The sequence below is a fragment of the Anguilla anguilla genome, chromosome 12, assembly GCF_013347855.1.
Source record: "Anguilla anguilla isolate fAngAng1 chromosome 12, fAngAng1.pri, whole genome shotgun sequence".
NCBI classification, from domain to species: Eukaryota; Metazoa; Chordata; class Actinopteri; order Anguilliformes; family Anguillidae; genus Anguilla; species Anguilla anguilla.
The window spans coordinates 41,560,978-41,588,046 of NC_049212.1; the positions used below are offsets into that span (position 1 = coordinate 41,560,978).

At 43.0% G+C, this 27,069-nt stretch overlaps 2 protein-coding genes across 4 annotated transcripts; both read left to right on the top strand.

The window, feature by feature from the left end:
* The first annotated feature begins 1,953 nt into the window (after window positions 1-1,953).
* On the top strand, window positions 1,954-6,220 carry spcs2 (signal peptidase complex subunit 2). 2 transcript variants are annotated; one of them, XM_035383726.1, is made up of 5 exons: window positions 1,954-1,992; window positions 2,977-3,060; window positions 3,645-3,805; window positions 4,157-4,291; window positions 4,718-6,220. In XM_035383726.1, the coding sequence occupies exons 1-5, from the start codon at window positions 1,954-1,956 to the stop codon at window positions 4,902-4,904; spliced, it is 606 nt and encodes a 201-aa protein (XP_035239617.1). In that variant the 3' UTR covers window positions 4,905-6,220. The 2 variants fall into 2 exon arrangements, with proteins under 2 accessions (XP_035239617.1, XP_035239618.1); XM_035383727.1 differs by lacking the exon at window positions 1,954-1,992 and adding an exon at window positions 2,070-2,539 and having other exon boundaries at window positions 4,718-5,009.
* A 5,342-nt stretch (window positions 6,221-11,562) lies between these two features.
* LOC118210347 (ATP-binding cassette sub-family G member 1-like) lies at window positions 11,563-26,493 on the top strand. Of its 2 annotated transcripts, none has more exons than XM_035386458.1 (15): window positions 11,563-11,779; window positions 12,759-13,002; window positions 17,083-17,200; window positions 17,755-17,887; window positions 18,256-18,306; window positions 19,073-19,218; window positions 19,555-19,678; window positions 20,249-20,363; window positions 20,660-20,808; window positions 21,209-21,310; window positions 21,559-21,727; window positions 22,097-22,197; window positions 23,091-23,249; window positions 23,660-23,778; window positions 24,164-26,493. In XM_035386458.1, the coding sequence occupies exons 1-15, from the start codon at window positions 11,717-11,719 to the stop codon at window positions 24,393-24,395; spliced, it is 2,025 nt and encodes a 674-aa protein (XP_035242349.1). In that variant the 5' UTR covers window positions 11,563-11,716; the 3' UTR covers window positions 24,396-26,493. The 2 variants fall into 2 exon arrangements, with proteins under 2 accessions (XP_035242349.1, XP_035242350.1); XM_035386459.1 differs by having other exon boundaries at window positions 11,564-11,779; window positions 24,167-26,493.
* The last annotated feature ends 576 nt before the right edge of the window (window positions 26,494-27,069 follow it).

The following is a 27,069-nucleotide window of genomic DNA, read 5'->3' on the forward strand; positions in this document are numbered from 1 at the left end:
TCTTTCATTTTGATTGCATTTGGGAAATGAAATCTCTCCGACTGCTTGGAACAGTGTGTGCAGGTGCACTGTGTGAGGAGGAACATACTGAATCATGTTGTTTTAAGGAATGTGTGAATGCATTCAAAGGCATCTAGAGCTGTTGCTTGAAATGATTAGATTGACAATACAATTACAATATCCTGTTGTGTGACTATTTAATTGACTTTTAAAATTCAAGTTTCGAGGGGAAATTTTACATTTGTATTTTATTGATGTCATCATGGAAAGTGTTGTTCGTTGAGCATATTCAAAGCAAATGACCAATATACCTGATTTGAGAATGTTGTATATACAGGCAAAGCAATTTCCATGGGTTTAAGGTTTCATTTGCACAACCCTAGATGCCGTTGAAAATTTCAGTTTTGAGTCGGGGAGGGGGGGGGGGAGGAATGTAAGCAACTGGATTTTTTCCCCCAGGTCTTTAAAGCTTGTGTCTTCCACTTCTTGTCACAAATAATTTCGCAAATTATCTGGCATAGACAGTATATTTTTATTCAGATTTTCTTTTTTCTTTAACTATCGCAAGTGTTGAAAGCATGTTGAGGGTTTTTTTTTTTTTTTGTACACACACTACTTCAGTAATGTCCTGTAATTATGTAACATACTGTAATATGTTGGTTTATTTAATATTGCAATGTTATAATTAAAGAAACTGTTAGAAATTATATATTTTATTGTGATCATTTTTAATATGTTGCAAAGAGAAAATCGGTGTCTTGGAAGGACTGTAGAAGTGTATGTGAGGAACAATGGTCCCCCTGTCTGTGTGTAATAAACCTGCCCCGTGCATATGTAATCTTTACCCGTGCATATGTAATCTTTAACCCGTCTGCCTTCGCTGTCTCTCTTTTGTTCATTAATTTGCAGTGAAGATGTCAACTCTGTTCTATAACTGTGGTTCCGTAACGTGATTGGCACAGACCACCGGCTTCATGAGCTCATACATTTTTCTGGGAAACTTCCCCTCCTTAAAGAGCAGCCATCCATATGAGATGGTAGCTGTGTTTAAAGCGTTGAAGACGGCTGTGTGCACAGTCATTTGTACTGTGCTGGTTACGACTGCAGTGTTTAATTTCACTGAAAATGTTGTGTTGATAATGTTAACGGGATGTGTAATACAGCAAACTTTTTTTTCCCACATCTACCCAACGACACTCAACTTCTGTGTCAGCAAACAGTTTAGGGACCAAGCCTTAGGTCGTTATTGCATCTTGATGAGAACGTAATACATTATAAAGTTGTAAAACCATATTTGTGTTTAATTGGTTTTTGCCACCATAATGACATGTATGCTTCAAAAAAAAATTAGAAAAGAGTTCAGTTAAAATATGCACTCTTATTGAATAACTTATATAAAATATCTTGGACACTACTTTCCTTGAAAAAGCCTCCTTTGGCTTGAATTACAATGAAATAAATTACTGGAAGTCTATCCAGTCTTTTTGCAAAGTGGGAGGTGGAGGGATGGAGGGGTAATTAAATTGAGTGAAATCTTACCTATCTTAAGATTCTAAAAAAAAAAAAAAACCCAGGTAACCTAATAGCTTTAGACTGTAGTACAAGTAAATTTGGCACGGAAATTGCAAGAAATATGGCGAAGAAGGCTTAGATTTACATTTAAGTCATTAGCAAACCTCATTCATGCCATACATTTGGGTGGACTTCTGATCGTTTTTACTTTCTCAGAGACGCAGTTGCCAGGGGTTTTCTTTAAAAGTCGCTATTTGGAGCGCTGAAAAGTAGCAAAACGTAGCGGGTGTCAATTATTTCTGCCGCGACGTAGTTGAGTTGCACCAGAGACTACGCTCTTTGGTTGCTTGTCCTTCATTGCAAAAGTCGATTGGTTTGTTTGATTTGTTACGTCGCCCAATCATATTGTCCCAGGTCACAGCAAACGAACAGGAAGAAAAGATGGCGGCGAAAAGCGGAAAGAATGGCTTACTAGAAAAAGTAAGATATTTCATTTTTTATTGGCTCGGTGTTACTGTCGCCATTGTGGCATACTCAAAGTATATACCATTGACATTATTCCTTTGAAATGCACTTCAATACTTGCCGTCCATCGTCCTGTCGGGGAATATACTAGTGACGTTTGTTCATTCAGAGTTCCCAGTAAAGAAACGGCTAGCGCCAGCTACACACCAGCCAGTGTTTGATTCGTTAATTTTTTTTTAACAAATCTGACATTCATGGTTAAATTAGGTAATTTTGGGGAAATTTTTTATTTTGCCGGGGGAATGTGAAGTATTCCCGAATTAGTACCGTTGCTAAATAATTGCGTGTGTATGCTGATAGTTGATGTGTACAATAACTAATGTTAGCTCAGCTAGCTCTTTAGGCAGTATTTGTGACCGGCTGAGGATTGTCTTGCTTGCTAACTAGCTAGCTACCGTTAGCTACCGTCATCTTTTCAGGTAAGCCTATTCAGATAGTACACGTGTCACTGGGCTGCAGCGAGCTCCTTCATAAGTTACTGCGATATTTGTGCGAGATGTCGGTATGTACACTGCGAGCAACTTACAGTTATTTCATGTTGTTGAATAAATATCGCTTCCTTCTTATCCACGCTTTAGCTACGTGTATAGCTAGCGAGCTAATATAGCTGTCTACTGTACTGTAGTGTACTTTGTTTAACGTTAGCCACCTGTCTGTTTTGAGTAGGCAGCTTAGTTTCCGTCAGCTCTAGTCATTGGGATAATGCGTTATTTTAACATTAGTTATGGTTAAACCTACATGTCGTGTATTTAAACAATTTCTTCGGTTTCGTAATTTGTGGACAGTTCTCGGTGCTATGGGTCCGATGCTTCAACAGCAGGTTGTACACGTGCATAAGTGCAAAGATGAACCGCGAATACTTAAAATGCTGTGGTGAAAACTGTTGTTCACCACGGCAATTTACGTTCTCTCGTATGTACATAATCCATTTTATTTCAGTGGAGGATCGACGAGAAACCGGTGAAAATCGACAAGTGGGATGGAGCAGCTGTCAAGAATTCTCTGGATGATGCTGCAAAGAAGGTATCCCCGCGCAAGCGATCATGGGAATTTCCTTTTGGACACGTGCCCTTTGCTGTCTTGTGACCGAAAGTTGAGAAGCATTGAAACGCTATTCATCGATTAATATGGTAAAAAGGAGTTACGAAATTCACCGTTCATATGCTGATAATGGGTACAAGCTAAACCCGACAGTGTGTCTGGAACCACACAGTGAACTCACCGGTAGGCCACACCTATTTTAAAACACAGGTGTGTTTATCATTGTTTATGGAAAGACCTAACCCTAAGGGCATAGGTGAAGGATCCAAAAGGATAATCACTGCATTACCCATCATTCTTTCCATAAACAACGTATGTGCATTTTAAAATAGGTGTGGCCTACAGTTTAGTTCACTGTGTGGTTATAAATTGTGATTTAATGGAGACTCAGACACACTGTGGGGTGTAGCTTGTACCCATTACACGAATGGTTTATTTTGTAAGGCCTTTTTACCATTTTAATCATGGATTGTTTGACGGTTGGGTGGCCATTCTGAGTAGGTGACTGCTGGTAATGAATGTTTATGTCATTTCTTTGACCTCTTATTGATTTGTTTGTTGTGCAGGTCCTGTTGGAGAAGTACGGCTATGCAGAGAATTTCGGCCTCGTAGATGGGCGTCTGTTCATATGCACGGTGTCCTGCCTCTTCGCCATTGTAGCTTTAGTGTGGGATTACCTCCACCCGTTCCCTGAGTCCAAACCAGTCCTGCTGTGCTGTGTCATATCATATCCTTTGATGTGTGGCGTTGATGTGCAAGTCGGTGATGCTAAATGTCGAATAGCAAGTCCTTGCTTTAAGAACTCGCTTGGCTGCAACTACAGGAAGTGACATCAATTGAAACCAGTGAGAGAGCAGGTGCTGGGCTGGTGGTTTACACAGGAAGTGTGTGTGTTCTTGTATTTGTGTGGGTGTGTTGGTTTGGGTGTGTGAAGGCAAATGGATGCTTTTGCAGTGCAGTTTTGCATACAGGCTAATATTTTAGATTGTGAGCAACTGACTGCCTTTTGCTAGAACTGTGTACTCTGCGGCGACACCGCTGATGTATATCCTGTGTTGTCCTTTACTGACTACGTCACGTATTTCATCATGATGGGCGTTCTTACCTTGTACACCTCCTACAAGGAGAAGAGCATCTTCCTGGTGGCTGTTCAGAGAGACCCAGCAGGCATGGACCCAGACCACGTCTGGCAGCTTTCCTCCAGTCTCAAACGGTACGGTCGCCGCCTGCTTTTCCCCCGACAGCCAGGTACTGACGGGGCTTCGTCTCGCTCTCACACCAGATCCCCGCCGCCATTTTAGTCCCGCGGCAGCGCAAACGTCAAGTGAGCCGTCGCGGCGCATAATTCATAATTCCCAGCATATGATTTTTCCACCTGTCACTCTCAGCTGGCTAATAACCAATCACTGCTCTGCTATCAGTGCGAAGTTGAGAAATGTCTAATCAGATCCACATGTTTAAAAATAAAAAAATAAATAAACATTTTTAAAGTTTGTGCAAATTTATGAAAAGACCAGCTAGCTTTTTGAACCTTACTGAGGTCCGTAGATCTCATTAATGTTAGCTGTACACATTAAATATCAAAATATGAGAATAAAATGTTTTATTTTTATTTATTTTGGTTTTTTTTTTTTTGCAGGTTTGATGACAAGTACACCCTGCGAATTGCATTCGTTGACGGCAAATCCAAACAGTCAAGGGAGCTGGAGTTCACCAAGTCGGTGGGGACTTTCTTTGACGAGAACGGGACGTTGGTGATGGACCAGTACGAGAAGAACGTCTCGAAACTTCACGACGCCCTGGCGATGGAAAAGAAAACGAAGTAGAAGAGCGATGGGGAGGGCGAGCGAACCAGCCTCGATGGCGATGGAGCCCCGCAGGGTCAAAATGGCTGCAGGATAATGGCTGCTTTTGGCCCGTCCAGGGGGGATAGGGATTAGCTGTAGCTTATCGGTTTCCAGGTGCAGTTTTTTTTTTTTTTTTTTTTTTTTTTTTTTGGGCCATGTCAACTCGGCAACACGTCTGATTAATGTTTGTTTGAATTATTTGCTTGGATTTCAAAATTGCTTCGGGCCCATGACAGATCTTTTGATATTGACCACAAAGACGTTTATATTTTGGGGTGGGGGGTGGGGGGGGTGGGCTAGGTCACATCACACAGTCCCCAGTGTACTCCTGGATTAGAAGACATTATGTACTATATGAAGTACACTTTCATCTGACATTGCACAGAAGGACCCATTTACTAGTAATGAGGTTCTGCAACAGTGTTTTTCTCCCTCCATTTAAAACAAGCAGCTTCCTATATCACGGTCAGAAATGGGACCTCTTCATTCAGGCTTATTTTTGTTGGCGTAATTTTTTTGCTTGATTTGTAAGTTAAGACTTTGCATCGTTTATATTGAAAACTCTGTTTTTTTTTGGTCATCAAAGTGAATAGATAATGCATTATTTGGTTCAGAAATGTAATGGTCATATTTGAAGCTTCTCAGTCTGATTTATTTTTCAGCTCATTGACACGCTGCCTGATTCAGAATAAGATTGGAATCATGTTATTCCTTCGATTTTAAAGAAAATGAGTCTTTTGTCCTGAAAGCCTTATTCAGTGTGACCATTTGCATTAAAAAAGCTTTGCTGCTGTAGTACTTTTTTTTTTTCTTTTTCTTATGTGGATTTTGAGTTCTGTTTTGTAATTATAAGGCCTAAAGTTCAGAATAAACATGTTTGAAAAAGGGACTGTATCCAAACGTATCTTTTCAGTGCTGTCACGATGCCACTTTTCGTACATCGTTTATAGGAAATATTACTGAAGAGCAGGGATGTTTGTTTTTCTGTACAATATTGTTTTTTTTAAATATATACAAACATACACACATATGCTATGGTTAAAATCTACCCCTGTTCAATGCATGTCCAAGCAGGTGTGTAGTATGGTGCACAGGGCTGAGAGCCTGAACTTATATATTTTATAATCAGGTAATGCGTCTGGATGCAGTTCCCTTCTCGGTTGTGAGACACCCTGGTGAATACTGCAGAAAAGTATTTGCGATTATGTTTGTAGATATTCTGCATTAGCTGCCCTTATTGTATCTGCCTGTACTTCAGGAAAAAAGGTATAAATAAAGTGAAAATTGAATTTTTATACCTGTTCATATCTCTTACCATGTGGACTTTCAGTTAGCTCAGTGATTCAGTCATGCCTGGTCCTGGAGAGCCGCCTGGTCCTGGAGAGCCGCAGGGTCTGCTGGTTTTTGTTGTTACTTGGCACTTAATTAATCGATTAAAGCGGTCGATTACAGTTAACTCACCTCACCTGGATTCTTGGGTCTCTACTGGTTGCTGATGTAAGGCAAAAACAAAAACCAGCAGACCCTGTTTCTCTCCAGGACCAGGAATGAAGATCGCTGCTGTAATTGGTGCCACAAGTAAAACTACCCCATTTTCTGCAAAAATACAGAACACTCACATGTAGGGATGAGGGACTTAAATTAAAAGTTAGCACATAAAAAGGAGGGAAACCCCTTTGCATTTAAAGTACACTATTAATCAGAGCTGGAAATTTCAGGGGTCAGAAATTAAAAGTCCTGCCATGTGTTTATTGAACCCATTAACTCGGCCAGCTGATTTCACTGATTAGCTCTACCTCCTGGCTGAAGAATTGTGACAATTAAGTGCAGAAATCAGTTTCTGCACCTGGATTTTCCACTTCTATTATTAATCTTGGGGATCTCATGGAGATAAAAAGGGTTCATCCTCACCCCCCACCCTCCAGCTCAGGACGGGCTGTGGGCCGCAGGGACGGTATTGTAAACAGATGTGTGGGGGTTTGTGCCATTGTGGCAAAGGCACGCTGCGCTGACCGCACCGCACATGTTCCGACAACACAGGCACATAACAAAGAGGGGAACAAAGAGCGGGGCTAGTGTTTACACGCGCACCTGCGCGCTCCACACTCCGCCGAGCCGCCGCGGCCGACGCGCCCGTTTCGTCAAACACAATGGCACGGTGGCCTAATTTGAGGTGTTTTCCTGTTTCGCGGGTTGGCTCTGTCTCGTGCAGAATGTCAAGTGAATGGGCTTAGTTGCATTAACATGTCTGTGGTGATGTCACCGCCAGTTCAGTCAGTGTCTATAATCCTGAGACCAAATTGCTGCGTTGCAACGTGATCTGCTAGTTTTCGCTGTTGCGCGGCGCTTCACTGATCTGTTGATTACATGTTCAACTCGCGTCGCCAGGTTTTTGGGTCTAAATTGCTGATTTAAGCTGGAAACGAAGTAAGGGGGCTTTAGCAGCCTTTTTATCTGAAGAAGCATGTATGGCAAGCCGTTAAAACCATGCGTTTACAGGCACGTTCAGTTGGGACCGAATGGAATGTGGTACATGGAGATATTTCAGTGTTTTTGTGGACGACATAAACACGACCATGAGAAGCATCTCATTCACAAAACGGCCAGACAGGTGCCTTTGTTACCCCCTTTATCTGTACAATACAGGGAGTGATGTGACGGATTTTCAACAAGAGCGGCTTTCACTCTTTAAATGCGGCTCATAGTAAATTGATGCACTGTGCACACAGCTATATGTGTGTGTGTGCATATGCTTTACGTGCTGCATCCTTTTATTAACTTAAAGACAAGGTCAGCTTATGGAAATATATGAAACGGTGTTCATCATGTATGTATGCCTATTGATTATGAATGCATTCCAATTAACCTCATTGGCTCTTTTGTAAATTTTAGAATAATGCAAACCCCAGACATGAATGAACAGGTATTTTACAAACACACTGCTTGGAAACTTATTTGGTTTTAGTAGTTTTCTTTACTCAGAACTAATTATGTTTTGTGGTTTTGTATTTATTTTTTCATTATTTTTATTTTATTTCTTTATTTTCTTTTGCTTCATTTTTTGCTGTTGCCATGGTTTCTGTTAAACCCGTAGAACACAGCATCTGAAAATGATTAAAATAAAGAATAGTAAGTGCTGGAGTTTTAATTTGCATACAAATCATTATTGCATATGAGCCACAGCTGAGTTAGAACCATCATCAATGGAAAATTAAAAGCTTATTGTTCTGCACTAGACATTACTTATTCATATTAATATTGCTCAACATTAAAGGAGTAATTAAGGTGCTTAACTGAGGTACAATAATATCAGATTATAACCCACAGCCATCATGTCTGGATCCAGTCTTCTGCAAGCTTAAGCACATAATTTCTGCTAATAGAAATTTTTTGGACAAAAGCCTTAACAGCATTGTAGATGACAAAACAGTACTATCTTCCTAAAAACTGGGGGGGAAGTACCTTGATGTGTTTGATTAACATCCTCAGGTGCCTATTATTGCAATCTTTGTGCTGTTCTGTGCCTGATTTTATTTGTGATAGTGCTGCCTTTTAATTTTTTATCTGTAAATCCATGAATTAAATTCACACGTTTATTTGGTTATTTGGAGAAAAGCATTTTCATTTCGATGTATGACATTTTGTATATGATGAACATAATCACATTTCTAAAAAGCAAATAAGTCATGATACTTGTGGTGGGCAGCATTGATTTCTCCAACGGAGTCCTGCTCATTTACCCCAGGGGGTAAATATTTAACATTCACACACACTTGCAGATGTCAAATATCCTGCCATATTTATAGTTCAAAATTTTTTTAAATCTAAATCTTTGTCATTCGCCTGAAGTGTACACAGCGCCTCAGAGAATAATTTGAATATACTGCATGCATAAATTAGACGCTGTTTTCCTGTGCGTTACCTGTATCGCCGGGGGCAACCGTCATAGCCAACGACGTACTCCTGGATGTTGCAGAACCTGCGGCAGTGTCCTTTGTAGCCACACATCCAGCTCTGCGCTTCAGCATCCTCGGCTGCGTGGGAAAGTTTCCCGTTAAAAACCAGCTACTGAGCGGTGACACGGAGCAGAGGCTCCACTCTGTAGCATCTGTTCAGCTGTGAACTACGCAGTCCAGCTATCGAAATGTCAGCCAAACAGTTTTTTGGTGGCTGATATATACACTATAACACTTGACAGTACAATCACAGTGTTGCACCTGTGGAAACATTTCAACCCCCCTATTAGCAATTTTAAAATACAAAGATCACAGGCACTGTTCAGGCTCATAATTCACACTAACACAAGTGCAGTGGAGCTTTATTGGAGCCATCCGGACACAGTTTTGAGGAAACGTGGGATCTGTGCTCCCCATATTGGTGATGCTACGCAGAAAGCCCCAGCAGTGCTGGTTTACCTGCGGGTTGAGCCTGGCCTGCTGACAGCAGCAGCAGCACAAAAACAGCGAAGCTTAGCCTCTTCATTCTGTTGCTGGGATCTCTGCCTCCTCCATCCCACTGCTGCTTTTATACACTACCCCTGCTCTCCCCTAGGGGGAGGAGTTGAGGCAGCTGGCCACACCACCACCACCACCTACAGTCTGAGGGGGTCATCGTTGTTGGGAGGGCTGGATTGAGTTAGAGGGGTTGAAAGGAAGGGTCCTCAATATCAACAAGAAATCTTACAAATAGTTACACATAAACACTGTCAATTTTATTTTAAATTTTTACTTTTTAAAATTCTAAACAAACAGAAGGCGTGCACCATTTGCATACACCAGAGCCTATTCAAAACCAGCCTCCAAAATCTGGGTCATTTCACGAAGAGCAATCAAAGATTTTGCAGCAATGAACCCATGAAGCTTTTTTAGCTGGGATGTGCTGTGCACAAGAATTCAAACAAACCCCCCCCCCCTCCTCCCCCAGGGCTGGCCGGTTTGCTGCTGTACATCACCAACACTAACAATGCATTCCACGTCGCTTGTGTTGTTCAGGTCACAGGAAGCAGTGGCCATGGTAATAATGTACATCCAGCATGCGGGCTGGTGTTACAGCATCTCTTGGGCTTTATCCACTGGGATTCTAGCCATTGTTGATCCTCCACTATCCCACAATACTCCAGGGCTCCGTCCTTCATCCCTGAGTAGCTGTTAATGAGACTAAACTACAGAGGTAGCCTACTTATTCTATGTTACAATCTCTACACAACAAATGGTTAAGTATTGAATCAACTCTGACAGAGTAGACTTTAGTCTAACAGAATTTACCCTTGGATTCAGTTAAAATAACACTGGGAACCCTTCTGAAACTGTCAAAAGCTAACGGCAGTCTTAGTCTATATATTGTGTATTCAAAACAGAATCATTAAATAAAATGTTAATGTATACATTTTTACACATGAAGTACTTAATATATAACTGTACTGAAGGAATCACAGGATCTGTAGAATATTAATTCTAAAATCACAACTACTCTCTGTGAATTTCTACGGAGCTTGAGAGATATATTTCACCACACAAAATCACATTAATAATATATAATTCATTACTCAGACGAAGACAACGACTGTGCTGATGTGAACCTTATTTTCTCCCCATCAATCACGCGCAACATTTGCTGCATTATCCGTAAATCGCAGCCGTTTACGTAACAGAACTGCGGAGGGGAAAAGTTATCGCGCCAAAATCATGACTCAGGCTCTACTGCTACAGCAGGTAGCACATGCTGTGCCGAGTGACTACCGCTGCCCAGTCGCTATTTCACTCTGTAAAATTAAGAAATAGGCTACTCGGTTCCAGCGGTGAGAAATGAACGACGAGTGGATCTTCTCTCTTTGACACACTGTGTTTTTCCAGTTTCCGCACTAAAATTTTTTTTCACTAGGATCCGTTTTGCGTCACCGATGAGCAAACGAGCGGCATGAAGGAAGAAATTCGGGTTGAGCCTATTGATTTTTATACGGTCTATGGGTTGAGCAGTCGGCAACTTAGGCAACGCGCCTTAGAGAAGGAAGTTATGTGTAGGAACAACCACCAGGGGGCGCACAAACATCGCTCTTTTGGCTATTTTAACTAATTTCTGGCCCTGTCCAGAAACTATACACTAAGCGGTTATCTGTGTTCAGAATGTATGTTTTGAACAAACGCATATATTTGATATATATTCCCCTTTCACTTTTAGATTTTAATTTTGTGCAGTGAGTAATTTTTAATTTAACAATGCCGAAATACGATGTTCAATATGAGTAATCCATAAAGAGAAGAAAGTTTTGCAGAGCTTAATGAAGCTTTGCAGTCAGGTCTGCATCGTGTTGGCAAGGCTCGTCATGTCAGGGGTCCAAACCTCACATTTTTAGTGTAACATTTTAATATTCACAAAAATGTCGCTGCACCCGCGGTTGCAGAACGTGTCTGACGCGTCCAATGATAATTAATGCTGAATGATGCCTATCGACTTATGACTGTAATGCCGACATTCTTATAGGCTATATAATTACCAAGATCTTCGACTTTATTTCCACGGAAAGAGCATCTTTCTCCACGGTTCCTCCTTCGACTCAGACTCTGCGCATCCCCAATAGCCGGCCGGCCGGTGGAGTGTGACGTCGTTTTACATCAAGGGCTGGCAGTCAGCTCGTAAACAATAACAGCGCACTTTCTCTCAGCCTAGAGGACGTGCACGAGTCACTGCTGGAAGAGAAGGCATTCCAGGAGAAAATAACGCGGATACCTTCCTGCGGTAGATTTGAGGGACAGAACTGTTTTGATTACTTGATCGCGACACAATTGAGCGAAATGGCTTGTCTTATGGCAGCCTTTTCGGTTAACAACACTGTAGTCACCAACTCCATCATAATGGTAAGATTGAACTTTCTTATTTTAATAGGATATATATATATATATATATTTTTTTTTTTTAAACCAATTTGTTTTAATTTTGTTATTGTAGCCTAGTTGGTGGTGGTAGTGGTTTTCCTCAGTACGAGGTGAAGTACCCTGTAGTCAATGAAATTACGTTTTAGGGCAATTAGCCGAATGAATAACCAAGGTTTTACATTGATAAACTGCGTAGAGTAGCCCGCACGTGCGCGATCTCGCAGTGTTTTAATTTATTACATTAGATACAGCCAGGCGTTCTTTAATGTTAACATCGTAACGAATTAAGTAATTACTTTATTTCTTATACGTTGTATGGCTACGTAGAACAGGATTTCAGATTTTTATTGAAGCCTATACACATAATTATAAGTAGCCTACATATTCTATAAAATGTGCATTTTGTAATGTTGCGTCCTTTTTCGCTTATATGTGTATTAGCGTTGCTTTAATGGATATGTGGTTAAAATATCCGATGTAATGTACATGTTACAGCCTACATTAATCACTCCACATTAAGGCTTGTTGCTTTGATGATTGCCTGAATGCATTATTTATTAAACGAATTAAAATCGTGCGAAGCTCTCATTACCTGTCGCACGGGTGTTATTTGCTCTCAGGATAAAGTTTGTCCGATAGTAACCCCTGAGCTTTCTCCGGATACGCGACATGTGCTTTCATTTATGCGCGTGCCCAGCCGAGCGGTCTGTCAAACCGGCAGTTTTGCTTGTATAGCGCTTAAAATAAAATGACCCTTCGCTTGTACACCGTGTATATTAGTACAATTTATTAATACTTTGAAGACGTTCGTTTGAATCGTGTGGACCTAAATGTCACGTTTCATTTTATCAATAAACTTGATTTATTTTCAAAATGCTGTCCTTCACTGTCAATCATAGCTAACTGGCTTTTGTTTACCATATTTTTTTGGCATTTTCGTTTGCTTCAATGTCCTCCTCAGAATGCAAATGGGCCCCCTGATCTGATGATGGATCCCCGGACCGTGTGTGTGTCCATCGAGGAAGCGGTGTCGAACAACGCCGGCGCCCAGCAGACTCCCCTAATGCAGGGGCACCTGAAGAAAGTGGAGAACTGTCTGACCGAAGCGCAGCGGTTTTCATACTTACCTCGGCGGCCTGCGGTCAATATCGAGTTTAAAGACCTCTCCTACTCTGTTCCCGAAGGATCGTGGTGGAGAAAGAAAGGTAACACGTTGGCCTAGATGGTATCTTAGACATCTGAGATCTAAAATAGTTTTATTTTATGAAATTTTTTTTTTTTTAATTGTGGGTCCTGTCTGAAGTAAGCAAATGATGGTCCTTGGAACTCTGAAAATATGAAGCCAACAACCTAGTAGTTGTGGTTGATTGAAATTTAAATTGACACCATTTTTTCACACACATATTGCCTGCATTTGCACCTGCAAAATTAAATAATGCGCCAGTTTCATGCACTGCCACAAAACCCCTTCAGATGAGCAGCTTGATCTGTCGTACATGTTGTTTGAGGGCTACGTCTCTCAACACGACCAGGAAGTGAGCTTCAAAGACGCAACCCGGTTTTGGCCACTTGTTCGCGCACTGTTCTTTTCCTCTTTCCTGACGCTGGTTGGAAAGTGTGTGTTTTGTACATGTTGTTTAGACTTAAAGAGGGCTGATCACTGTCTCCATGAAAGATGCATGAGTTTTGGCCCCAGTTGTGCCCGTTTGCGGGTGCTAAATTATGAAAGCTTGAGCAGCCTGCTTTTCCGTTGTGGCCAGGATCAGGTGCTCTAGTGTCTTCAGTCAGTCCTTATGGATCACATGACTGGCCCCAGCTGAGCAGAGGGTGACATTAATTTTGGTTGATGGGAAACTGGGTTCTGTTTGTGGGAAACAGCCCAGGTATCAAGCTGAGAGAACAGAACCAACAAACCAGGCCTGGGTAACTCAGAGCCTGTCCAGGTGCAGACCAGAAATTACATTAGAGACACCTGTCAGGAAGATCACAGGTATGGGCCACAAGACGCCTCCGCTGTTCCGTACAATAGACTGGAATGGTGACTTGTTTGTTCCGACAACAGTTACAGAGTAGAGCAGGCCTCAGTCCTTACCCTGATTACTGTGCTCTGTCCCCCCCACCCACTTCCCAGCCCCTCCCCCTACCCCCCCACCCCACCATAGTTGTTGTCATTATAAAGGTCTTATTTAAGACCTTCAGGTGAAAACCAGAATGAGCTGAGCAGCAGCTGTAATCTTTCATGGTAGAGAAAGCGCTGAGAAAAACCGCATGGTTCCGGAGACTGGAAATGTATTCTAATTTTATAACCACGTCATCGGAATTAAATGTCAGTCCGTGTTTATTGCACAGAAATTCCTTTTTTTTCTTGGTCAAGGGTGCAGTATTTTTTGTCATTCGTGGTACCAACTGAAAATAGACTCCTTCTCGAGCAATGGAAGTGATTGACTGAAATGAAATTCTACCATTGGAATAGTCTAGAGAGGCTTAATTAGACCTGGACGGTAGAAACAGATTTCTCCTGAATGGATGCACTGCTGCATCAGAGAAATGTATCGTCTGCTGCGGTTACTATCGGTCAACGAACTGTAGTAACCTCAGCCGAGGGAGGGAGGGGTGGAGCTTTCTGCGCATCTGTGATTGGACATGCTGTTGCTAGGATGAGGGAGGGAGAGATGCTGCGTGGGAGAGTTGGGCTACGGTATCGTCTGGATCTGCGTCTACACGTAGGTCTGTGCACCGTTAGCGCACACGCTAATTCTGTGAGCTTCTGCCACTGAACTCTATGATATACGCTCTGTGGTTTCTGCCCTTCTGCACATCAGTAAGGTGAAGGATCAGGCTCTGTCATCCAGAAAGCCGCTCATGATAAGCCATGGAAAATTAAGGAAATATTTTTAGCTCCAATTAGATCGGTTTGTGTGAACAACAGCTTACTCCCTCGACCATGCAGGACCCACAGTTTGTACTAAAAAAAAGAAAATGCTAATTGAAATATTAAATATTAAAAAGGAATGAAGAATATCAAATGATTAAGCATTACACTTCATTAATATTTAAAATTTGTATGATGTTTTTTAATAAATGTATAAATACTCTATAAGTTTTTAATGAGGCCTGGAATATAATATTTTTGCCCAGAGTGTAATAATTTAAATAATTGTTTAGTTTTCTGAGTTTTGAGGGTGATGAAGTGTGTGGCCTGGTGATTTGCAGAATGGCCTGACATGCACCCATAATCACTGAACTTTCTGATTTTCAATAGTGATGATTTCCCATGATGCATCACAAATGCCAAATCATTAAAGCAATGTTGACGCAGATGAATTGAACCTAAAGCTTATCTAAAGCCTTTTTTATCCAGATGATTTCCTTCAGTTTTGTTCAACCGCCATCTCTCCTTTTCAGGCCATTGAATGAATGAATGAATTAATTAATTAATCATTGCATTTATATAGCACTTTTCCGCACACTCAAATGATTATGTGACAAGTTTGAGAGAGCCAGGTTGGGAATTTAGCCAGGACACCGGGGAACCCCCTACTCTTTGTGACAAGTGTCATGGGGTCTTTAATGGCCACAATGAGTCAGGACCTCGGTTTAACGTTTCAACCGGAAGACAGATTGACATTCGATGGAAAGACAGTGCATTCCACTGTTCTAATTGTCGTAATTGGAGAATTAAAATATGGTGGCTGTATAGTTGCGAACAAAGGCCACCATTTCTCCTCACAGTGGAGGAGAACTACACATATAACTGCGTAACAGACGTTGTTTTTAAAACCTGAGAGAGGCTCTTCGGGTGCTGACTGCTTCTGAACTGAAGCAGTCAGCACATTTTACATTTGGTTTTTGTGGCTTGCCTGCATAATATTGTTTCCATAGTGACCAGGCAATGAGGTGAGCAGGAAAATTTGCTTGCTATTCATATCATGGCTCTGTTTCTAGAACATACTCTAACCAGGGGCAGCTTGCTGTGTCAAACAGACACTTACCGAAATTGTGCCTCAGTTTTCATAGATTTAATCAAATCTTACATAGAAGGTACCAAAATATTCTCAGAACTAAAATGCACAGAACATTTCTCCAAGGTGACCAGCCTCTTTTGGTAGGATGCCCAATCTGTCAGTGAGTCAATGCTACCATAAGAGTGATATGAATTTGTGCCCACATTTATAAAGTCTGTTATTCAGTTATGAACCTACAATAACATCAGTCAGTCCCTCTATTATTCATATATTCCTAGAAATTAGTCCAGTGGTTTCTTCAGAGACTTAATTGATTGACCAGACCAAGTAATTGCTTTTCAAGTGGGCAGACTGACTTCTCTGCTTCTGTGAAATGTCATAATGCTCTTGGCCCATGGCTATTAATAAGTAATACGGTAGTCTACATCTTCTTGCACCTTAGCACTGTGTGCACATTTTTAAAGTTGATCCTTTTGTGAAGAAGCCCTCCTCCGTCCGGGAACTGGGCAGGATGTTTCTAGGTTGTTGCCGAGAGAGTTGAGATGGATTTGGCTAAATCAACAAAATGGAGGCTGTCCCTGCGCATTGCCTCAGTGGGAGCGGCTCAGAGGTCACCTGAAGGTGAACAGGGAGAGGTGACAGGAGTGTAAACAGTGTGATACCTTTCCATTCAGCTGCAGTGCAGGGCACAGGGCACAGCCTGGGCTGGACCTGCCTCTGACTCCGGGCAGAGAAGGGTGGAGGTATTTGAGGCTCACGTCCCTGATGATCATAGCAGAAAATCCAATTAGGCTGCCAAACCACCGCAATCAATGGGATTATGGCCCAGACTCAGGCATTACACAAACAGCAGGTCACTGTAGGGCATCTCCAGCCTCTTACTCACAGCCAGGGGTGGAGATGGTTATTTCAGTCCTTTTTTTGGTTAGCAAATGGTTTTTGGTTTATTTAGACAAATGAATAAATGCCAACATGACAAACAGCAATACTTTGGGGACGTAACTCCATCACACAAACCCTCTGCTCTGAAGAGCATGTTTGCTCGAAAAGAGGTTAAAATAAAGGAGTGATAACACCCCAATCAGCACAGACTCAGGCGTGCCAGTTAGCCCAGAGAGAGCAGGTGTTCCCATTAACCCAAACAAAGATGCCTGTGTCCCCAGAAGGCAGGTAGTATTGGGACTGACGGCTTCAGGTGTGAACTGTGAATGATCCTCAGATGTGCACAATGATGAGCCTCAGGTGTGCAGGAGAAGCCTTTGCTCCCCTACCCTGCTGGCTAGGGACTGACAAGCCTCTTCTGTCTTCCTGGGTTTTCAGGTTACAAGACCCTGCTGAAGGGGATCTCTGGGAAATTCACCAGTGGGGGCCTGGTGGCCATCATGGGTCCCTCGGGGGCGGGAAAGTCGACCCTCATGAACATCTTAGCCGGGTACAGGTGAGCTCTTTCGGGAAGCCACGCCTCCGACGCCCAGGTCATTTGTCTCAGAGAGGAAAAAGACGGAGAGTAAAGGAGGGACAGCAGGAATATGCAAAGCAGAGACCACGAACACTCGTCTTTCACTTAGAAAATAAGAAAAAAAGACGGTAAAGACGGGCAGAGATTTGATGTGCGGTTCCTTGCCTGTTCCTGCACTTTGAATGAACGCACAGACATTGTGATTCTGGAGTATGCGGACTGAGGTAGGAAAAATGTACATTAAGCTATCGTCACAAGATCAGGACACCTCTAAAGCACATATGCTAATTAAAGATTATGACAAACATACCTGCTGGAATAAAAATCAGGGGTGACTGAGATATTAAAAGGACCTTCCATCTTATTTGAAGAGTGCGGATTAATTTCCTGAGTCTTCTTCGTACCAGTCTGGCTGAATGTTGGCTGAGTTGTTCCTTCCTTCCTGTTTTAGGTTTGATATCCTGTGCTATCCCATAAGGTCAGGGCAGTGGAATCACGGTTAAATGTTATCTGGTGCTCTTGTGTTTGCGCAGAGAGACGGGGATGAAAGGGGAGATCCTGATCAATGGGCATCCGCGCCATCTCCGCTCCTTCCGCAAGGTCTCATGCTACATCATGCAGGATGACATGCTCCTCCCACACCTGACCGTGCAGGAGGCCATGATGGTAAGGTCGAGTGAAAGTCAGATGAGGTCAGGCAGAGGTTGAAGGTCAAGGTGCAGTACCAAGGTTCACTGCCATCACAGAAGTGGTGGCCCGGAGGTTGAATGTAAACAGTCATGGGCCAGTATTTTAGTTAATTCCCAAGCAAGGTTGGTTTCCCAAAAGATGTAATTAAGCATGACTCTCATGCATCTAATAATACTTGAATCTTGTTAAATATGTTATTTCTTATTCTTAGTCTTTCACACGGACATGCAGTGATTCAATTGAACTCATCCTCCGGTCATTCTCCCCGCAGCCAGGCGTTACTGAGCGAAACCTGGCACGTTAGCACGTTAGCGCAACGCTGATATACTTCTCGGCTTTTTCAGGTGTCAGCTAATCTCAAACTCCAGGAAAAGGACGAGGGCAGGAGAGAGATGGTGAGAGCGTCTTCATGCCATTCTGACAAAAAATCACATTAAAAGCTGGCCTGTATCGTTTTCTTTAAACTGTCAGGGGTCACCTCTCATGAGAAAAATAAACTGGTTTCAGGTATCAAATCTTTGGCCTACTTGATATCTGCGTGGTTCTTTCTTGCTTTACCCTGGCTTAATTAAATGAATTAAAATTAAATTTATACTATATTACAGTCACCCATTTCACTTTATATATTATTGCTATAGGTCAAGTATTCATATTTCTTAATGATAAATGCTCAAGGAACTATGGCGAATTACCTATCTAGCACTATGTTACACCTTCAAGCATGGTCAGGCGAGGATAGATGTTACTTTTGCTTGGACTGTGTCCATTCTAAGAATTTAAGGACATAAGAATAAATGAGACCAAGTCACTCAGTTCATCCAGGCTCGTGATATAGCTGCAGACCAGAGACGGTCAAGCCTGGACCCTAACATCCCAAGTGTCTCTTCTTCTGCTAAATGACCTGGCAAGTTGTTCCACATATTAACTACTCTCAGAATATCAGTGCAGAATTTACCTTTTATAAATCACCTGTTATTATCCCTTTTATGAGTTAAACTACTCAATCAAATCTCCCCAAATCTTACATAACAGAACACAATGAGAAGAACAGGTCATTCAGCTTAACAATGCTTGCCATTTTCCTACCTAAACTGCACCTAGTACTGAGATTATCTACAGAATTACCTTTGACTGAGGCGGTGTGGTTTTCTGGTCCTTCAGGTTCGAGAGATCCTTACCGCCCTGGGACTGTTGGAATGTGCTAAAACACGGACGTCCAACCTGTCGGGGGGGCAGAGGAAGCGGCTGGCCATCGCCCTGGAGCTGGTCAACAACCCCCCCGTCATGTTCTTCGATGAGCCCACCAGGTCAGCTCACATTTGCGCGCAAACTATACGGGGGAAAGTATCAATCAATCAAATTCAATCAACATTTGTCTTTTAACTAATGCAAATTGCACCAAATATAATAGTGTAACTGTTTAGAGCTATCTAGATCACTGGTTACACTGTTGATGCACAATCTGTTAATAATAATACATAGGAGTTTGAACTGTAGTGTTCCTCTTAGACAGTGTTATGCAAGTGTGAACAGTCACACTCCTCTAAGACGGTGTCATGCTCTGTTTCTGCTCCTCTAAGACGGTGTCATGCTCTGTTCCTGCTCCTCTAAGATGGTGTCATGCTCTGTTCCCTGCCCTGCAGTGGTCTGGATAGCTCGTCCTGTTTCCAGGTGGTCTCTCTGCTGAAGGCTCTGGCCCAGGGTGGCAGAACCATCATCTGCACCATCCACCAGCCCAGCGCCAAGCTCTTTGAGCTCTTCAACACGGTAACCCCCCACCCCCCCCCTCCCCCACGCCCTCATAAAACACCCCCCACCCCAGACTCAGCCGGGCCAGAGTGAGGATTAAGGTCATGAAGATGAAGTCGAATGGAGAGCTACTGCTGTGTATGAGAGAAAGCTGTCGAAGGTGCTCTTGGGAAAGGGTCAGCTCGATTTGTTTATCTTTCGAAAATACAACCAAGGAGGCACTTTTCTTTGTATCGAAAAAGCTAAAAATGCCTTTAATAATGTGGTGACTCTGACTCATCCACTGAGGTTGTTAAAAATAAATCCTACCAGCGAGTACCTTAACTTTCTAGGACTGGCGACTGTTGCGTTTCAGTTCAGGCAATTTCCAGAAATGTATTTGCAATTCCCACCCTGAGAATCAGTGAATTCATTGAATTGAATTTCAGTTCCTCGCTAAGTATCTTTGAAAAGAATACTCGCACACATGCACACGTTTTTATATCTGTGATGAGGAATGGTCCCAGTAACCATGTTCTGGTATGGGCTGATGGGAAATGTATGCAATAACGGTTCTCTGGTTTGTTCATATTAATGGGTTGTGTCCAGCTGTACGTGCTGAGCCATGGCCAGTGCATCTATCGGGGAAAGGTGTCGAATCTTGTACCATACCTCCGGGACCTCAACCTCAACTGCCCCACATACCACAACCCAGCAGACTTTGGTAAGAATGGCTTGAAGTCTATTTTATTCTTTTAAACATTTATACTTACTTCAGGTGCCTTTGAAATGCTGTGTGTGACAATGATTAGCACTATATGACAGTGATGATCCCCGTGTGAATAAAGTGATTAGCCCTGTGTGACAGTGATGATCCCTGTGTGATTAAAGTGATTAGCACTATATGACAGTGATGATCCCTGTGTGATTAAAGTGATTAGCACTATATGACAGTGATGATCCCCGTGTGATTAAAGTGAGTAGCCCTGTGTGACAGTGATGATCCCCGTGTGATTGCAGTGATGGAGGTCGCTGCAGGGGAGTACGGGGACCAGACGTCCAGGCTGGTGAAGGCCCTGCAGGAGAGGAAGACTGAGAAGGACTATAAGACAGAGGGGCACAAAGAGGAGGGCCTCAACCCGTTCCTCTGGCACAGGCCCTGTGAGGAGGTGAGAAACCCCACTCTGAGATCAGCTGACACCCATGGAGCTGACCCAACCCTGAAAAGCACAATAAGAAAGAAATCCAAATCGGTTTAAAAAAAAAAAAAAAAACACTCAAATCTCCCACATTTGGGCAAACATACATTTTTGGAGCATGCTCTGGAAGAGTGAGTTTGATTATGAAGCAGAATATTGTGTTAGATGCAGGCTTTTCCTGGAGCCTCATTGGTCAGCAAGGATCCTGATGTTGATGATGACAATGAGGATGATTATAATAGTGATGATGCTGATGATGGTAATTTTTATGATGATGATGATGGTGGTGCTGATGCTGATGATGGTGACGATGGTGATGATGATTATGATGGTGAAGATGATGATGATGATGATGATGATTTGTCTCCAGGACTCCACTACTGCAGAGGGCTGCCACAGTTTCTCAGCCAGCTGCCTGACCCAGTTCTGCGTCCTGTTCAAGAGGACCTTCCTCAGCATCATGAGGGATTCGGTGAGAAAGCCCACCACCTATTGGACAAGATGTAAAATGCAGTCCAAAAGGAAGAAAACATCTTAAATGGCCAATTGCACCTTTGCAAATTGATTATAGCAGAGCAGGTCATTCAAAGTGCCATTGAAAAATGCAACAGTCAGTCTCCTCCCTGGGATTTGAACCCGTCAGCCTGTGGGGCAGTGGGCATATTTAGGCGTTTTGGCAGGACCCGGCTCTAACAGCACGACTCTCCGCCTGTCCTCCAGGTGCTGACTCACCTGCGCATCACCTCTCACATCGGCATCGGAATTCTCATCGGTCTGCTCTACCTGGGCATCGGCAACGAGGCCAAAAAAGTGCTCAGCAACTCGGGCTTCCTCTTCTTCTCCATGCTCTTCCTCATGTTCGCCGCCCTGATGCCCACGGTGCTCACCTGTGAGTGTGTCTGGAGCCTGATAGGGAGGGGGGGGGTATCCTCACCTGACCCGGTCCAATCCCTGTGTAGCTCCTGTGTATTGTTGGCCAATCACAGAGGGCTGCTGATTTTGACAACAGAGTGACAGAGTTGAGAGAATTACAGGGAGACATCTCATGCCGATACAGTGGTCATTTGTTCTGTGTGTTCAGGATCCACCCATTGGCCCAGGGCAGTCATACCCTAATGGTGGGTGTGCGGGTGTGTTTGTGTGCGTAGTGGTTTGCATTAGTCCTTGTTGCATCCTCATTGTCTCTACAAAATAAAACAACTTCATCAGAATAAAAGAAATTCGCTCATCTTTTGCCTTTTATCGCCTCTCGTTCCAGTTCCACTCGAGATGGGGGTGTTCCTGAGGGAGCACCTTAATTACTGGTACAGTCTGAAGGCGTACTACCTGGCCAAAACCATGGCAGATGTGCCCTTCCAGGTACAAATTCTCTATTCTACTGAAAGATGGTTTCAGTGAGCAGTGTGCTATAGACAGTTACCCCACCTGCTGTTCATGTCAAAACTCACAGCTAGGATACCTTACAGAATCATCCTTCAAACAACCACAAAACAGGGGTGGAGAAGCAGAAGGAGATATGAGGCCAAGAGGAAAGCACAGGTTAAAAATTAAAAAGCCATTCTGCCTGATTTAGAACAATCTCTGAACAGCTTTACATAACTGGGGTTTACATAACTGCCTTAGCTCCCAGAATACCCTCAGGAAAACAATGCCCCAGATGTTGTTATTATGATAATGTTTTCAAGTTAGTGTATTTATCACAGATGGGGCCATTTCCATGTCCTGTACCTCAGAGGCAGCCAAACATTCTGGACAAGCCATCGTCTATGAACCATCAGGATTGGGATTAAGGATTGCTTGATAAATGACAAAAGACTAAAATCATGTCAGGCTGTGGCCTATCACAGTGTTGTGTTAGAGGCAGTGTAATGTCGCCCTGCCTGCTGTGGCCTATCAGAGCGTGTGTTAGAGGCAGTGTAATCCCGCTCCCTGCAGGCTGTGGCCTATCACAGTGTTGTGTTAGAGGCAGTGTAATGTCGCCCTGCCTGCTGTGGCCTATCAGAGCGTGTGTTAGAGGCAGTGTAATCCCGCTCCCTGCAGGCTGTGGCCTATCAGAGCGTGTGTTAGAGGCAGTGTAATCTCGCCCCCTGCAGGCTGTGGCCTATCAGAGCGTGTGTTAGAGGCAGTGTAATCCCGCTCCCTGCAGGCTGTGGCCTATCAGAGCGTGTGTTAGAGGCAGTGTAATCTCGCCCCCTGCAGGCTGTGGCCTATCACAGCGTGTGTTAGAGGCAGTGTAATGTCGCCCCCTGCAGGTGGTGTTCCCCATTGTGTACTGCAGCATCGTGTACTGGATGACCTCACAGCCCTGCGACGCCTTGCGTTTCGCGCTCTTCCTGTCCCTGGGAACCATGACCTCCCTGGTGGCGCAGTCTCTGGGGCTGCTAATCGGAGCCGCCTCTACCTCGCTACAGGTGAGTCTGCCGCCCCGCGTCACCTGTGACTCCGCTGCAGGATCCGAAAAAAAACAGATTGAGAGGCAAGTTAGTCATGGCATATTTAAAAGTGAAAATGCACAAGATGTGCGACATATGGGCATCTGCAATCTTCATTGTATTGCCCTTGGAAATGCTGTTAATGTGTTCTTAGATAATAGCTAATTTAGCCTTTGAAATAATCTATTATATTAGCATCTATTACATTATGCGGTGCAGTCCTGCTGTATGCTATAGCTGCTAATAGAGGCTTTATAAAGCATCTATTACATTTATGCAGTGCAGTCCTGCTGTATGCTACAAATGCTATAGCGGCTAATAGAGGCTTTATAAAGCATCTATTACATTATGCAGTGCAGTCACACTGTATTCTCTGGGTCCTGTCTCAGGTGGCGACGTTTATTGGGCCCGTGACGGCCATCCCTGTTCTGCTTTTCTCCGGTTTCTTCGTCAGCTTCGACACCATCCCCAAATACCTGCAATGGATGTCCTACATTTCATACGTCAGGCAAGTGGAGCGGCTATGTTCTTTTGGCTAAAGTATCCAGTGATGTCATCATAGAATTGGGAATGAAAGCTGATTTTTCTGTTATGCACTGGTTTAAATACAGCAACACAGTTTTGTTCAGTGAGCAGCTTGTTGATTGTTTTGTTGTTTTCCAAAGCTTGACTCAGTTACAACCAATAGCAGATGCCATTACACAAACCTAAACATTATATCAGCTACCATCGTTTTTCCCCATACTTTGAGTGGTTTTTCTTCACATTGGGAAGTTTTTCTGGTTTTCTGTGGGGTTCGGTCTGTCCTGTAATGTGTCCTCGCTGTGTACCTGTTTACCTGTGACGGCAATTAATGCGTTACCTGCGTTAGAACCCTGCTTCCCTGGCCCCAGCAGGTACGGGTTCGAAGGAGTCATCCTCTCCATCTACGGACTGAACCGAGAGGACCTGCACTGCGACACTGACGACACCTGTCACTTCCAGAAGTCGGTGGCCATCTTGAAAGAGCTGGACGTGGAGAACGCCCGGCTGTACCTGGACTTCATCGTGCTCGCCATCTTCTTCGTCGCCCTCCGCCTCGTCGCCTACCTCGTCCTGCGCTACAAGATCAGCGCCGAGAGGTAGAGGAGGAGGTGATGAAGAGCAGAAGAAGACGGTGGAGATGGTGAACTGAAACCTTGAAAGTGGGGTTGGAGTTGGTTATGGGTCTGTGCATGCGTGTGTGTGAATGTGTGTGCGGGCACACGTGTGTGTGCATGTATGTGTGTGAGTGTGTGATTGTGTGTGCAGATGAATTAGTTTTCCTAAGCAGTAAGAAATGAGAAATGCCCTTTGGAATGTGCTTTTATCTTACACTGCCAGACAGCACAGGCATCCCGTGTTGTCTTTTCCTGTGTTGAATGCATTTCCAATCCAAAACAAGGTAGGATTTTCTGACAGAAAAAGAGCAATTTAGGCATTTAGAAAGAACACAAATAAGTCACTGCCCCTTCTCAAAAAAATTAAGGCAACAATTAGAAAAAATTTTTTTAAACAATTTGGGGAAAAAAAAAGATCTTCTCTGGCTTCCCCTGCCAGCCTTGCTGAGTGACTCTATGGATGGCTGGCTCTGGCTTGATTAAGCATCCTTGCTGTAGTCCTTTGAGAGTTAGCACCTAGCTCCAGGCAGGGCTCCTTAATGCTCATTGGCCATGTCAGAGAAAGCAGGTGGCGCTTCGAGAGCTGACTGTGATGTTTGCTTTTGATCTCGCGCTGTCGCCTCCTCCGTGTCCGTACGCGTAGTGGTTCTGCCGGGTCTGCTCGGTGACCGGTACCATCGCGCACGGCACCGAACCTCTGAGCGCTACGCAGAGCGAGGGGAGCTCCGCGTCCACAGACTGATGCCATTTAAAGGGGCCTGAGGGTAGAGAATTATCTGTTTCTTCTGATTTTTTCTTTTTGGTAAAGTCCTGCTCACATCCCTAATATTTGGCAGCTCGGCCGTACGTTTCCCACAGGCTTTCAGAGTGAACGTCACTAAGCCACATTCCATCTGTTTAAGGCTGTCAGCTGATCTCTTAATAGGTTTTCTGGAATAGACAAAAATACATTTTTATTTATGTATAGTGCTCCACACAGCCTTGATTTACCTGGGACTTAGATCCATGCTCAAAACTAAACCCTCCGACTGGAGTCACTCATGAAATCTTGCATTCAGTTCATTTATTTCATAAGTAGGAATAGTCCCATTAAGGAACACAGATAATTAGTCGGCATATATTTTAGTTTTTTTTTTTTTAATGTAAAAATGTAGTAATTTTTGTGACAGGCAGAGAATAGCTGCGTTTACTTCTACATTGGAATCCAGGTGAAGTTCATACATTGATGTATGCATTATTCTGTTATTGCCAAATATCTGGAGTGTAAGGCTTGGAGAGCAGCTTATTTCTGCTCGAGTTCTGACAGACGTGAGCTTGTAAAAGCCACTGTTATACCTCAGAGATGCTTTCGCCTCTAAAATGGAAGGACATCGTTTTGAAAGTACATTTTGATGTCGCCTATTTCCCATGTCCAAAATGAGAACATTTAAGGGGCATATTTACTGTGGCAAGTGATGGAAAAAGGCACATTTTCTCTGTTGGGAACAACCCATAAAAATCATCATGTACACCGACAGACAAAGCAAAAATCAATGCAAAACTGTTTTATGTGAAATTGTATGTTCTCATTGTTGTTGTTTTATTTGAGGAGAACCCAGCTACACGATATTAAAGTATCGTCCTGATGTGCCCCTACCGTGGCAACGTTATTATTACATTGCACCAATGTTACTATAATGTTCTGATGTTGTGTGTTAGCTGGGTGTATCTAATAGGAACACTAAACTATTTGTTCCTCTTTACCTGCAAGATTTGTACTCTTTTTGTAACCGTGGTGTTTGCAAACAGGGCACTTCCTGAGTGGACCCTGGAGAACGTGTAATGCAAAGTATTTAAATATTTTTCTATTTTTTCCCTTATTGAATCTGTCCCAGCTTTGGTTACACCATTAATTGAACTGAACTATAGCACCACCTGTCTTTCCTGTGTATTTATGTGTGCGTGTGTGTGTGAGTGCATAAGTGTGTGTGCTTGCCTCTGTGTGTGCTCAAAGCTGTAGGTAATAGTAAATATTTTCTGTACATGCGACAGCTGTGTTTGCAATGAAATTTGAGAGAAATCTAATAAAGCTGCAGTATTTTTCACTTCTCTATGAGCATCTATCATTTCACTAGCTGCATGTCCCAAAGGACGTCACAGCCACACTAGAAAACATCCCTTTAACCGGTGAGTTTTAAAGGGATTATGATCTGGAATTCATGCAGTTAAAACGAAAAGCAAGCTATGATGCAATTAAGCATCTGAAAATGCATTAGCTGGAAAAATTATTATTATTTTTTTTGTTTTTTTGTAAAATATGGTGTAATGGAATTTGTCAGGTAGACTCAAGGGTTAATTCAGAGACTGCGTAAAAATTAAACCCACTATCACAGTAATCCTGGGTGCTCTATTATTTTATGCATATGCAATATGACTGACATCTCATATGATAAATGACACAAACACTTTATAAGATTAATGTCTGCTGCTGATGCTGTACTGGAGAATACCCCTACATGCTGGCTTTCATTCTAACCCGCAATCACTGAAGTCTAACAAGCTGTTGTTTTTTATTATGTCCATCATGTCAAATGAGAGATAATTTCGCATTAAGTGTAGCATTAAATAATGTTGATGCTACACTGTGTCAAACAGATGTACGAAGAATGAATATTCCATTT